General features: G+C 30.4%; 1 protein-coding gene across 1 annotated transcript in view; it reads left to right on the top strand.

The window, feature by feature from the left end:
* The window catches only part of LOC109618319 (plexin-A2), a 32,876-nt gene extending 21,302 nt beyond the window's left edge, over positions 1-11,574 (top strand). The window contains exons 4-11 of the mRNA XM_066081804.1: positions 1,949-2,043; positions 2,466-2,571; positions 2,950-3,115; positions 3,530-3,620; positions 4,693-4,718; positions 4,828-5,019; positions 9,714-9,905; positions 10,653-11,574. Of these exons, the coding sequence (XP_065937876.1) occupies positions 1,949-2,043; positions 2,466-2,571; positions 2,950-3,115; positions 3,530-3,620; positions 4,693-4,718; positions 4,828-5,019; positions 9,714-9,905; positions 10,653-11,128 (1,344 nt within the window). The 3' untranslated portion in view covers positions 11,129-11,574. The remainder of the gene's footprint in view (positions 1-1,948; positions 2,044-2,465; positions 2,572-2,949; positions 3,116-3,529; positions 3,621-4,692; positions 4,719-4,827; positions 5,020-9,713; positions 9,906-10,652) is intronic.
* Positions 11,575-12,129: the final 555 nt, after the last annotated feature.

Here is a 12,129-nt window from a genome sequence, read left to right as displayed (position 1 = left end):
CAAGGTAACGTGTTCGGGTGTATGAAATACCTGAATGCGGTGAAGCATGAATAGTGCTCTCAGCCTTATATAGGGGGATGGGTAGCGATGAGCAGAACAATAGAAATCGACAACCAATATGGCGGTAGTCGGAGATAAAAGGGAAATAAAGGTTATTTATGAATTCATGTCAGCTTTAAACTAATATACAAAAAAAAGGATGGAGGGTCAAAAACTTCATAATTGTTATGGTTTCATAGGAAATGATACTATATTTTTCTGAGTAAAGCGTAAATTGGCCCTAAATACGTGTACGAACAAAAGAAAAAAAATCCACAAGCGTGAGAGCAATAAGAGACGCACATGTATACAACCCTGTAACAATGACGAACGTGTTTTTCCCGAAGGGATTTTTTTAGTTTCCGTGAGTGTTATCCTAATCAAAATTGCAAAAGTACGGGTATAGCGAATGAAAAAAGTATTACACTCATAATACATGAATATACTTCAAATCAACAACTGTTAAGCATATACAAAATCGTGACAGATAATTATGCAATTCAGCAAACAATAACGGCCATCTTATTTTCTGCGGACCTGCGCAATGAGGTAGATTTTTGCTTCCTTCATCAATATTCATGAAAAGGCATTTCTTTACTGACAGGAAAATAAATAATTAGAATTCTATATCTATGTAACGACCTTGAATCCACCATATTACAGAATAAAGGTAACTTCTAATATGTTTTACGGTGCTACCGTTGTGCCGAGCGCAGCCAGCAAAATTTACACATACCTTGCATATCATTGTCATTTTATTTAGTTATCAACTATGAGAAGAATTTGAGAGAGAGAGAGGAAGGGAGAGAAAGAGAGAGAGAGGGAGGGAGATTTCAAAGCTTAAAAAAAATTCTTACAAAATACATAGATTTGCTTCCACCTAAAACCGGTTTTTACCGTTTTTTTACTTTTGGAGAGAATTGATCAGACTGTCAAAACGTAATTTGTGTTTGATTTGGTCAAAACTTTTAACAATAAATACAGTGTTATTTCTGGGGGGTACATTGTTGTTATCTGCATTTTATTTTCTTCTTTCTGGTTCATATTTTTTTCATTTGTTTATATTTGCATTCTTATTATTACATACGTTGTATCCGTGCCCCGGTCCCAGTTTGTAGGTGTGTAATTTCCCATTTTCCAATTTAATGGTTTGACAATATGCAATATCTGTATAGATTTTTCAACTGTTAATTTTTTTTTGTTATCTGTTATTTGGTTCTAAATGACCTATTTGTTTTTATCTTCCCTACTTTACTTCAGTAACTTTACTAAACATGCATGCAAAATTAGCTTAAAATTCTTACTAGTATATATTTAATCTCTCTATCAAAAAAATAAAAGAATAAACACATCATCTGAGGAAGGTACCGCAGTCTATACTTAAATTGCTAGTAAACGCATATTACAGATGCTTGATCCACCTCTAGTTTATCGCGAGAAATATAGCGCGAGAGCACTGTGACGTCATCCATGATCTTTTTTGTCATTTTTTACATATCTCGACTCAATACGAAGGTATGGAAGCATGTAATAAATCTCTTGGGTCTTGCCAAAGCTTGTGCAGTACTCAGAACGTGTCTTCAAACCTCAAGACACCGTAAATTACGAGTTAGATGTCGGCCAGCTTTGGTGAAAACATTAGAGAGCATTATGGGACGCAGACAAATATATTGTTTGATAAATCTATAGGTTTAGTTCTTTCTTTTTCCCGCGCACACTGGTTCTTAGAGCTTGCTTCGGTCACCGACGCGCTCTATATAAGTAAACAAAAACATGCACATTTATAGTATTTACAATTCATAGAATCGGTAAAAACTTGGTTATAAAGTACCTGTACCTTTCAAATTACTTAATACCTGTCTTAATTGATCAAACAATTGTTATTTTTCAATATTTGATTAATATATAGCTCATCAAAGTGGAGGTAGAAATGTGCGATCAGTATGAAGCATGTGACAATTGCTTGCGTCATCCTTTCTGTGGTTGGAGCTTTCAACCAAACAGGTGATATTTTATAAACATTACAAATATTGATGGCAGAGAAGGACGAATAAATGAAATTTAGTATTTATGATGATAATATTAATTACTATCATGGTAGAATATTACACATTAAGTTAACAATTATTAAATAAAATTAATGAATTTTTTTGGTTTTTAAAAATCACTGATGCAATTGATAAATATTCAATATACTTCTTTAAGAGGCTTCATTATCTTTGATGAAAATTACACGTGTATTGATTTAATATTGACTGATAATTTCAACAGATATTGAAAATTCCAATGCTGTGACAAATTATCATTAGATAATTAAAGTCCTGAGATATAAAGGCATTTAAATGTGATCAAATGTCAGTCACGTTAAAATTAGATTTGCACAACATGTAGTATTTAACTTTATTTATCATGTTCTTTTTTGCCAGTTGTTTCTTTGTGGATGATGTGACTAAAAGCAATATATCAGTAACCACATGCCAAACAGTGTCGTTTATAAAACAAACAAGCGATTTATCAACACGTCCACATACGGTAAATGTTGGTACAAAGGAAGAGATAAGATCTTTCAAAGATCTTGCAAAACAAATTATAACGTGCTTGTTATGTCATTCATTTTCTACAGCGCTTGTTTTATATGTAAATGCATGCTTGGAAAAAAAAGATCTTGAATTTTACTCTAACGTACAGATTTTTTGTTATAACACAGACAGACGGACGGACAAACAAACGAACATACAGACAGACAAACAGATAGGAAAGGACAATTCTCTGTGGTTGGTTTGATTTATATAAAAACTTTAAATGAAAACACAAAGACTGAGTAAATTCCAAGTCCTTGCACGCATTTTCTTGAGATGCTAAATTATAGGTATACTTTTTATCTTAAAAACATATTGATGGTAAAATCAGATCTCTCTGGCGCTGGAAAACCTACCTCAGTTCCATGGTCTATATGAATGCGTATATACAGGATATGGAACCGAACTGCAAACTAGCAGTGAGAGAATTAGCGAAGATGAAATAAGATGTGTGATACCACCAAAAGAAAATATATCTCTGTTTACATCTATCTCTGGTAAGTATATGCTAGTTTACTGTTCGACAGACAAATAAGACATGTACGAAATCTAAATTTTCAAAAAGACGTTACAAGATTTGTAATAAGTTAATTAAGTTCCAATGCTCTATTTTCAACCAGTATTTATTTAAACAGTAAGAACAGAAAATTAACCCTCAGTGGTCATTATTGAATATGCCGGGAGAGTAATTGTAATACATTCATCATCATACAATGTCCATTTAAAACCGTTCTTTCTATATATATATATATATATATATATATATATATATATATATATATATATATAATTTCAGTTTCCATTGTTTACATTGACAATGAATAATAACTAGGATAACAACCAATGTTCTATCATGTGAATAATATATCTTGAGTTTAAACAATATTTGTTTATGAATTTACTATTTTCAGATTGCTTTGGGTTTAATTTATCTGTGCTCATTAACAATGCATCAGTGCTTTCGACTTTTGTCAAGTTTTTTCGATGTGACTTACCATATTCGTAAGTATATTTGAAGGGAAGTAAAGAAAATCTGAAATAAAATAAGTTTTATTAGAGTGTTTTTGTTTTCTAGGTGTTTTAATTAAAACATGAATACCTCTATTTTGATGAAGCCAAATTGGTTTTTTGTGTAAAATATCATATCTAATTTATTCATACTATAGTATATTTGTGAAGTTTGCTAAGAAAATCTACTGTCTGGATGTTTTAAGGGTAATATAAAAAATACAGGTACATTTGCTATATGAATATAGGATATTGCCATTTTCTGCACTTTAATACAGATTTAAAAAATCTATAATTTAATATATTAATCCGGTCAGCAGAGAATGCTTACTTCTCCTAAGCACCTGATCCTACCTCTATCTTTTTGGAGGTCCATGTTGCTCTGCTTTAAATCCGTATTTCGTTTTATGGATTTTTGAGATGGTTGACGGTTTTTTATTGTCATTTTTTCATAATAGTCTTTTTTCTTGAATTGTTATTTGTGATTAATATTATGATGTACATATGCATGTCTACCTTACATGTAAAACATTCTATATTCTACCGTCTGGTATATTGTGGGGATCATTTCAATATATAAAAATATACCAAAATACCCCATATACATGTATTTGGAGTATTATAAATGCTGATTGGTACAATGGAAATTAAAAAAAATTAAAAAATTAACCCTGAGAATAGCATATTTGTGCGTAAAAAATGTGAAGACGTACACATTTAACTGTTTTTATTACTTCTCAAAGAAAGCTTTTTTAATCGTAACGTCATAAAAGCAAAAAGACAACGCTCAACAATTGAACATCAGAAAAAAAGATAAAACTTTTCTTTAAAAATCTTTTAAAATAAGCATTTTGCCTGTATTTTGTTTAATATCATAAATGGTATTTTAAAAAAGTTTTTTTTTTTTTTAAAATTCTTTTACTGGATTGCACAAACACATGCGCGATGAAAACTAAAGTCAACCACCTTAGATATATTAATTTGTTGTTTTATGACAGGTTGTTTCATGTACATAACAGCTAATCGTATTTGAATTAAAACATACTACTTTTTCTCTTTCATCCAGACTTTGTCCTATCGTTAAATGTACTGGTAAGTTATTTTAAAATTGATATTTCTAGAATTAGTATGAACCCCCCCCCCCCCCCCCAAAAAAAGCATACTAAACTATACCTATTCTCATGTAATTACAATTATATAGTTCATGGGTTTTGGAGCTCTTTTGATTCATTCGGAGATTGGAGTAACTGCAGTAAAAGTTGTGGTGGTGGTATCAAGAATCGAAAGAGGTTTCGAACATGCACCGACCCCCCACCGTCAGACGGAGGGAATCCTTGTGTAGGAGAAGCAACCGACAGTGAAGAACAAAAATGCAATATCAGGGATTGTTTAAGTAAGTGTCAGAATAGCATTGTTGTAACACTTTAATCATCACTACGTTTATTTTTACGTTGGCTACTGTAGAAAGTGTTTCAGTTATAAGCTTTAGCCATAAATATTTATATCATATGCCTAACTCTTTTGTTCTTAAATCGCATTAATTTGATATTCATTTCACATTTGCAAATATATTTCTTTTATAAACCTAGCAAACTGGTCCATTTATATGTGAACTTTTTGATGTAATTAATATTTATGACACCACTATGATCATCGAACGGAATAAATATATATTTTAAATTAAAGCACTTTGATGTTTACAATTTTTAGCTATTTAACTACATGTATTTAATTTTATCAATCTGAAACATTAGGAAAAATACAATGTTAAAACGTTCATAGTAATATGAACGTGGTTGGTAAGGAATCAAATCAAGTTGTTCTGGCTTCAGAAGAGATGATCACGTGTTTAACTACATGCAAGTTCATATCAAAGTGAATATTTGTAGTTGATCGTTGATGTTATTTTTTTTTTAAAATAACCTTAGTAATATGACTACTTTGGTGATTGGAACGTCACGTAAGGTATTTACGAGGGTCAATCAAAAAATACGAAGACAATTGGGCTGTCTATTATAAATTTTTCATAAAAGTCATAACTAACAAATTACGTTAGGCAACAACACTTATTTTATTGATATGCGAAGTTTCATTCCATTTGATGAAAAGGTATTTTAGTTACTTGATTTTAAAACCAACATGTTTTGTCACCAGGGCGCATGGTCTCGTTGAAAACACGACGTCAAGGTGACGCACGTACAGCTAACAGAAATATCCAATCTTTATATCAAGCTTAGTCTGTTGTGCTTTTCACCATACAATTTTAATCGGTAATATATCACTTGACGTCTAATTTGTTCACATTTGTACGAAAATCATAAGTTTGTTCCTCGACGTTTTTTATTTTTTATTTTTTACCGCATATCTCTTCGTTTACATTAAGAAAATCCCTAAATGTCAGATGACGTTGTTTATTCTTTTGACAAAATATTTACAGATAATCTACCCTCTTTCGTTCTGTTTGATGTCCAAAATACAGGTACCACAACCCCCACAAAATGTGTAAGACTTAAACACAAATGTGAAAATAATTTTTTTATTTATTTTTACCACCATTGAGCATTTTCACAGTTTTTATCGACTTTTTAAGAGTTAACTCCATACTGTTTATACTTTTCGTTGCGCCGTGATGTCCGGCGATGTCAACGTTTTTAGTCAATTTTAAGGACGACTATATGTCTTTAGTTACTGATATCTGTTCAACAAATCTATTTATCCCGTCATTATTTGGTAAATAGAATATCATGACAATTTTTAATTTTAGGTTTCAATATGATTTGGTTTTAAGCCCAGTTTATGGAGATGTTACTTTCAACAGAATGTGGTTTATTGTTGACAAAACACTAAGTTTGACTCATTTTTGCAGGATTAAATTCTAAATAATTCTTAGATATAAAGGAATATATTAACTCTTTTTTATTTCAAATTATTGGAACCAATTGTTTAATTATGTCTACTAAATTTAGTAGTTATATGACGTTAAATAACTTAGCTATGGCAAAAGTCTTCGTATTTTTTTATTGACCCTCGTATAGTTATCAATTGCGTTGCAAATGGCCACATTTAATTTCCTTTTCTATAAAAATTTTCAAACGCTACAGTACGGAAGCGTATTAGGGCCGCAGCAGAATTTTTTATTAATTTGTTATAACAGATTAGTATATTGTTATAACAAATTAGTAATTTGATATAACAGATTATTAATTTGTTATTACAAATTATTATTTTGTTATAACAGATTAGTAATTTGTTTTAACAGATTATCAATTTGTTATATCAACTTATTAATTTGTTATAACAGATTAGTAATTTGTTATAACAAATTAGTAATTTGTTATAACAGATTATCAATTTGTTATAACAAATTAGTAATTTGATATTTGAATATAACATATCAATAATAACAAATTATTAATCTGTTATAACAAATTACTAATCTGTTATAACAAATTATTAATCTGTTATAACAAATTGATATTTGTTTAAACAAATTGATAATCTGTTATAACAAATTATTAATCTGTTATAACAAATTACTAATAATTTGTTATAACAAATTGATAATCTGTTATAACAAATTATTAATCTGTTATAACAAATTATTAATCTGTTATAACAAATTAATAATCTGTTATAACAAATTAATAATCTGTTATAACAAATTACTAATCTGTTATAACAAATTAAAAATCAAAGGCCGGAACGGCCACAAAGGCGTCGAACTGACATTTTCTTTTATATAGAATGATATCAATAATTTGAATTTCTGTACTTATATATAGTCGTTTATCAAATGAATTACGTTTTGTGCTGTTTCAAAAACAATAATCAGTATATTTCGTTATAAAATAGGTAGTGATGAGTTTATAATACAATAACTCATCATGGTTACAAAAATCGAAGAAATTTGAAAGTTTAAAAAAAATTATTATTTTCTTTCTGCTTTAAAAAGTCTTTGCACATTTCACAGGCTCATAATTTAAATACATTAACAGTGTGTCCCTAATTATAAAAATAAAACATACTTTTATTTATTTCAATTCCCGTTTGAAACAAGATTACCTATGCTATGGTTGTTTACAAACAAATCCACAACACGTGCTATCTAAAATGCTCGACCAAACCAACTGCATTATCGTGTTTATTAAATTGCAACAAAATCTCTAGATAAGTTTATCGCTAACAATTATTTTGGAGACCATGCCCGATAACAAATACATTTACATATCAAATTCTATTTCTATCGGGCACAGTCTCCAATCAAAATGTAAGCGATAAACTTAAATAATATTTTAGTGAATGTTTACCATTCGGCGCACCTCGGCCGATTCCGGTATCCTACATCAAATGATGAGGTACGAATCTGCCGAGGTGTGCCGAATGAATGTTTACATTGCACCTTATTGTATTCATCCGCCATTTCTTGATTAAGCAAATTTAAATTAATGCAATGAGTTGTCAATAACCAGGGAGGCAAAGTTGTTTTTTTTTTTACACAATTTAGTTGAATAAAAGGAATACAAATCTTGTAATACGTTTAATACTTCAAGGAACTTATTTTTTTATGCGCATTAAAAAGGCGGTGCAGTGCATGAATTTTTGGACGATTGCCAATCCAGACGATCGCTAGAAGGCTGCCGAGCATTAGCTCGACGCCTTAAAAAATACTGCTGCGACCCTAATACGCTTCCGTACTACAATTACTCTTTTTGTTTGTTAACTATAACCTTTTGTTGTCTATAAGCGCAAAAATGCCATGACAATTTTCATTTATAATTAATTGCAATAAATTAAAGACTGAACTTTTACGTGTTTTATATTTCATTCATTCAGTAGCATTAAAGTATCGGTTTTTTTACAGGGTCGTTTAAACATTTTGTCCTCTGTTCTCGTTTGAGGTCTTCTTTCGAATATTGAATGCACAACACGGTTAAGGCGTGCAATAAAAAATATGTGCTAAATATATGGATAATTTTGTTAATTAAACGTCTTTATATTATCTCGATGAAAAATCTAACAAAATGAAATATATATTAGTATAATATATATAGTGTAGTATGATACTCGTACCATACTACATGTGCTATTTCTTTTTGTTTTTAAAATGGTAACGAGTAGAATTTACAAAAATATTCAATAATACTTGAAAATACTTGTGTTGGAATACAAAATTTGACAAAAAGCTCATCTAATATTGTATTTTATGAAAAGGGTTGCGACCTTGAAAAAATTCTTTTTAATATATTGAGGATAAAGCGTATTTATCAAATCCTGTGTTGATTATTTCAAAGGTCACAGTGCACATGTTTTAGATAAGCCGTTTTTTTAAATGTCAGGTAGCTTTAGTATAGCAGTAGTCTGAATAAAACCACCCCATCTCCTTACACTTGTCAGAGTCTAATAGGTTTCGATAAAAGGTCATCTTCACACGACCTCTACATTTTCATACAATATTAAAATTACCCCAACCAGCCAAATACATGCATTTTATCTGTTTTATTAGAGAATGAGTAACTCTTTAAAACTGGAGGTAACACGGAAAACAAGTATGAAATTTTTTTTCGATATCATTTGGAAGAGTTCCAATATATTTTCTAAAGCCATTCCCTGATTGGTCAAAAGTAAAGGTCATCTGAATACGGCCTCCTATTGATGCCTGTTAGAGCCTGACGAGTATAAGGAGAAGGGACTGGTTTAAATCAGACTGGTGTCGCAACATTTTCTAGATTAATTATCATTTTAGAAAAATACACAAAAAGCTTATTACGAACAGTAGAGCTTATAGCCGTGCAATTGATCAATTTATTGCAACACAAACTGTAAATAAATGTCGCACATATTGGAGCAAAACGTGGCATTAACGAATAAAACAGGTATTGTTATGCCCAAACATCAATTGAAATGTATCATACTGGACATATGATTCAGTTTCTAGAACCTCTCCACATTGTAATAAATAAAACTTTGGGTAAAACGTCCCATACCGATAAAGCTGAATTATGATGTGTTTTTTTAACAATAACGACTGTATAATTGCGCTAAAACTTTATCCATAAATTAACAAATTTAAATCTTATATGAACTTAGAATATGGTTCGTGGACCCCATTTGAGTTTGAGAACTGGACAGAATGCAGTGCTACTTGTGACCAAGGATATCAGTTTCGTGGTCGATCGAGGACATGTGCTTTATCGGTTTATTACAACAAATCGAACATTTGCAGAGGGCCAGGATATGAAAATGAAAAACGAGTATGCAATACTCATCCTTGTCCCTCAGGTATGAAAGTATGCTGCTTCACTTTTATCGTACACTGCGTGTTACTTCAACCACCACACATATAACAAAAACAATATTGAAAATGTACATGTTCAAACACTAAAGCAAACAATTTACCTAAGAATTCATTACTTAAATAACGTGTTTTGTGCAGATGCATACAACTTTTGACGTTTGATTGAATGTTTTACCAGAAAAACAAAATAATTAAAACCAAGGAATCTTTACCGTTGCAACATCCTTGTTGACATGAAGCATATTATCTGAAAAAATGGTTCTCATGCTCCAAAATGAATTTTGAAAACTAAATTCGTAGGGACTGTTGTAAGAACTTAGTATACTGTATAAGAATACTGTGTCAAATAATTAGGAGAGAACCAGAATCATTGAAGCTTTTTGACACCAATCTAAGGTAAACTAGTTGTAACTATCAAGTCATATTTCCATATGATAGACCATTGCTAAGAAAGTATACAACAACACCAGACATGTGAGATCCTACAGTAATAAGTTTGAACATTGATATTTGTGGAAACCTGCACTACATACAGTTGACAAAAATCACATATTAGCACTTGCATAAATATCAGACACAGTGATGACAGATCAAAGCCAAGGAAAGTGAATAACTTGTGATATTGAGCGGGTACAAAATTCTTTCAAATGATCTAACTTTTTCGAACGTCAAGATTATATCAGACGCAAAAATTGCATTATCTTAAAACTATAACTTGATTTTCCCTTTAGGAACCAGTGGGGTCTTAATTGGAATAGCATCTTCGGCCAGCATTGCCTTTATTGCAATCATAGGCATTGTAATTGTCGTCCGTATTTGTTATCGCAGAAAAATTGAATCCAATAATAATTTTTATGAACAAACATACGCAAGCATTATCGAAAGCAATATGTATCAGGGAAAGGCCTTTCAAAAAAATCCAGACGATGCTTCGCCATATATTGAAATTATTGAATATAATGAAAATCGGCCCTACTACGCTAGACCTACTGATGCAACTACAAAGGAAGATGGTGATTATCTAAAGCCAAAGGATAAAACTGAATGTCCCTACGACAATTTTAAGAATGTTGGTAAAGATGAATCGCAGAATGATCAAAGGGAAAATGTATGTCATACTTCGGAAGTTGAAACAAACACTGAAGATGAAAATAATGCAGAAATCAATGTAGACATAGAAGAAGAACAAATGACCACGCGGGTATGATAAGGCAACTCTCAGCGATTTCCACTGTTCAAAAAGATGTCACAATAAGCAGCATGATGACATTTTTTACTCAATAAATCTGCGATTTTTAACTTCATCTCTTGTCCAAATTATGAAAACCAGGGGCGTAAAATGTCACTTGAAACTCTTCTAACTGAATATATCTTCGATTTCTCTGTATTACGTATAATTAACATTGATGACGTCACCAGTATGTTTAGTAGAGAAGATCGATGCGGGAGACAACTTGAATCATCGGAATGCATATATATATATATATATATTCTTTGTCTCAAGCATTTTAAAAGCTATATATGTATTCAAACCCTAAGTCAGCTAAATTCCTCTTTCTTTCAATGTTAGATAATCTTAAACACAAACTTTGATATTTTTTCATTAACTGATTTTTAAATGTTGATTTAACAAAATTAACTTGATTTCTTATATTATACCATGCTAAAAATAAAATTCACTATATTAAGCTTGAAATTAACAATATTTTTTACATGAATGTATTTCAAAGAAAGTCATATGGTCTAATCTAATGTATACTTTTTATTATTTTCTTACATTGTTGGAATAAATCTAGATTTTTAATGAAGGTTTGATCGTAACAATTTACAACTATTATTATTTAATTTAAACATGATCTAAAAAGTTCTTTTGTTATATTTCAAATGTATTTGAAGTATTGTTATTCTCTGTGTAAATATCAAAAACAAAGTACATCACCATCTTTGATATTGATACTACGGAGAAACCTAGATATCTTTATTTTTATTACCTAGACTCGAAAAAAAAATTATATTCAATATTTGTTTAAAATTTTCTTGTTATGTATTTTTAATAACTTGTGATGTAAATTCTATATCATGTGATGTAAATTCTTTATCTTTTCAATGATGTTTATTCTATAATCTGTTATGTATGTTCATTGTCGTATGATGTATGTTTTATATATTGTAATTTATACTATAGTACAGTTATATTTCATGTCTGCT

Source organism: Magallana gigas, chromosome 4 (assembly GCF_963853765.1).
Source record: "Magallana gigas chromosome 4, xbMagGiga1.1, whole genome shotgun sequence".
NCBI classification, from domain to species: Eukaryota; Metazoa; Mollusca; class Bivalvia; order Ostreida; family Ostreidae; genus Magallana; species Magallana gigas.
This window is presented reverse-complemented; position numbering and strand designations above follow the sequence as displayed.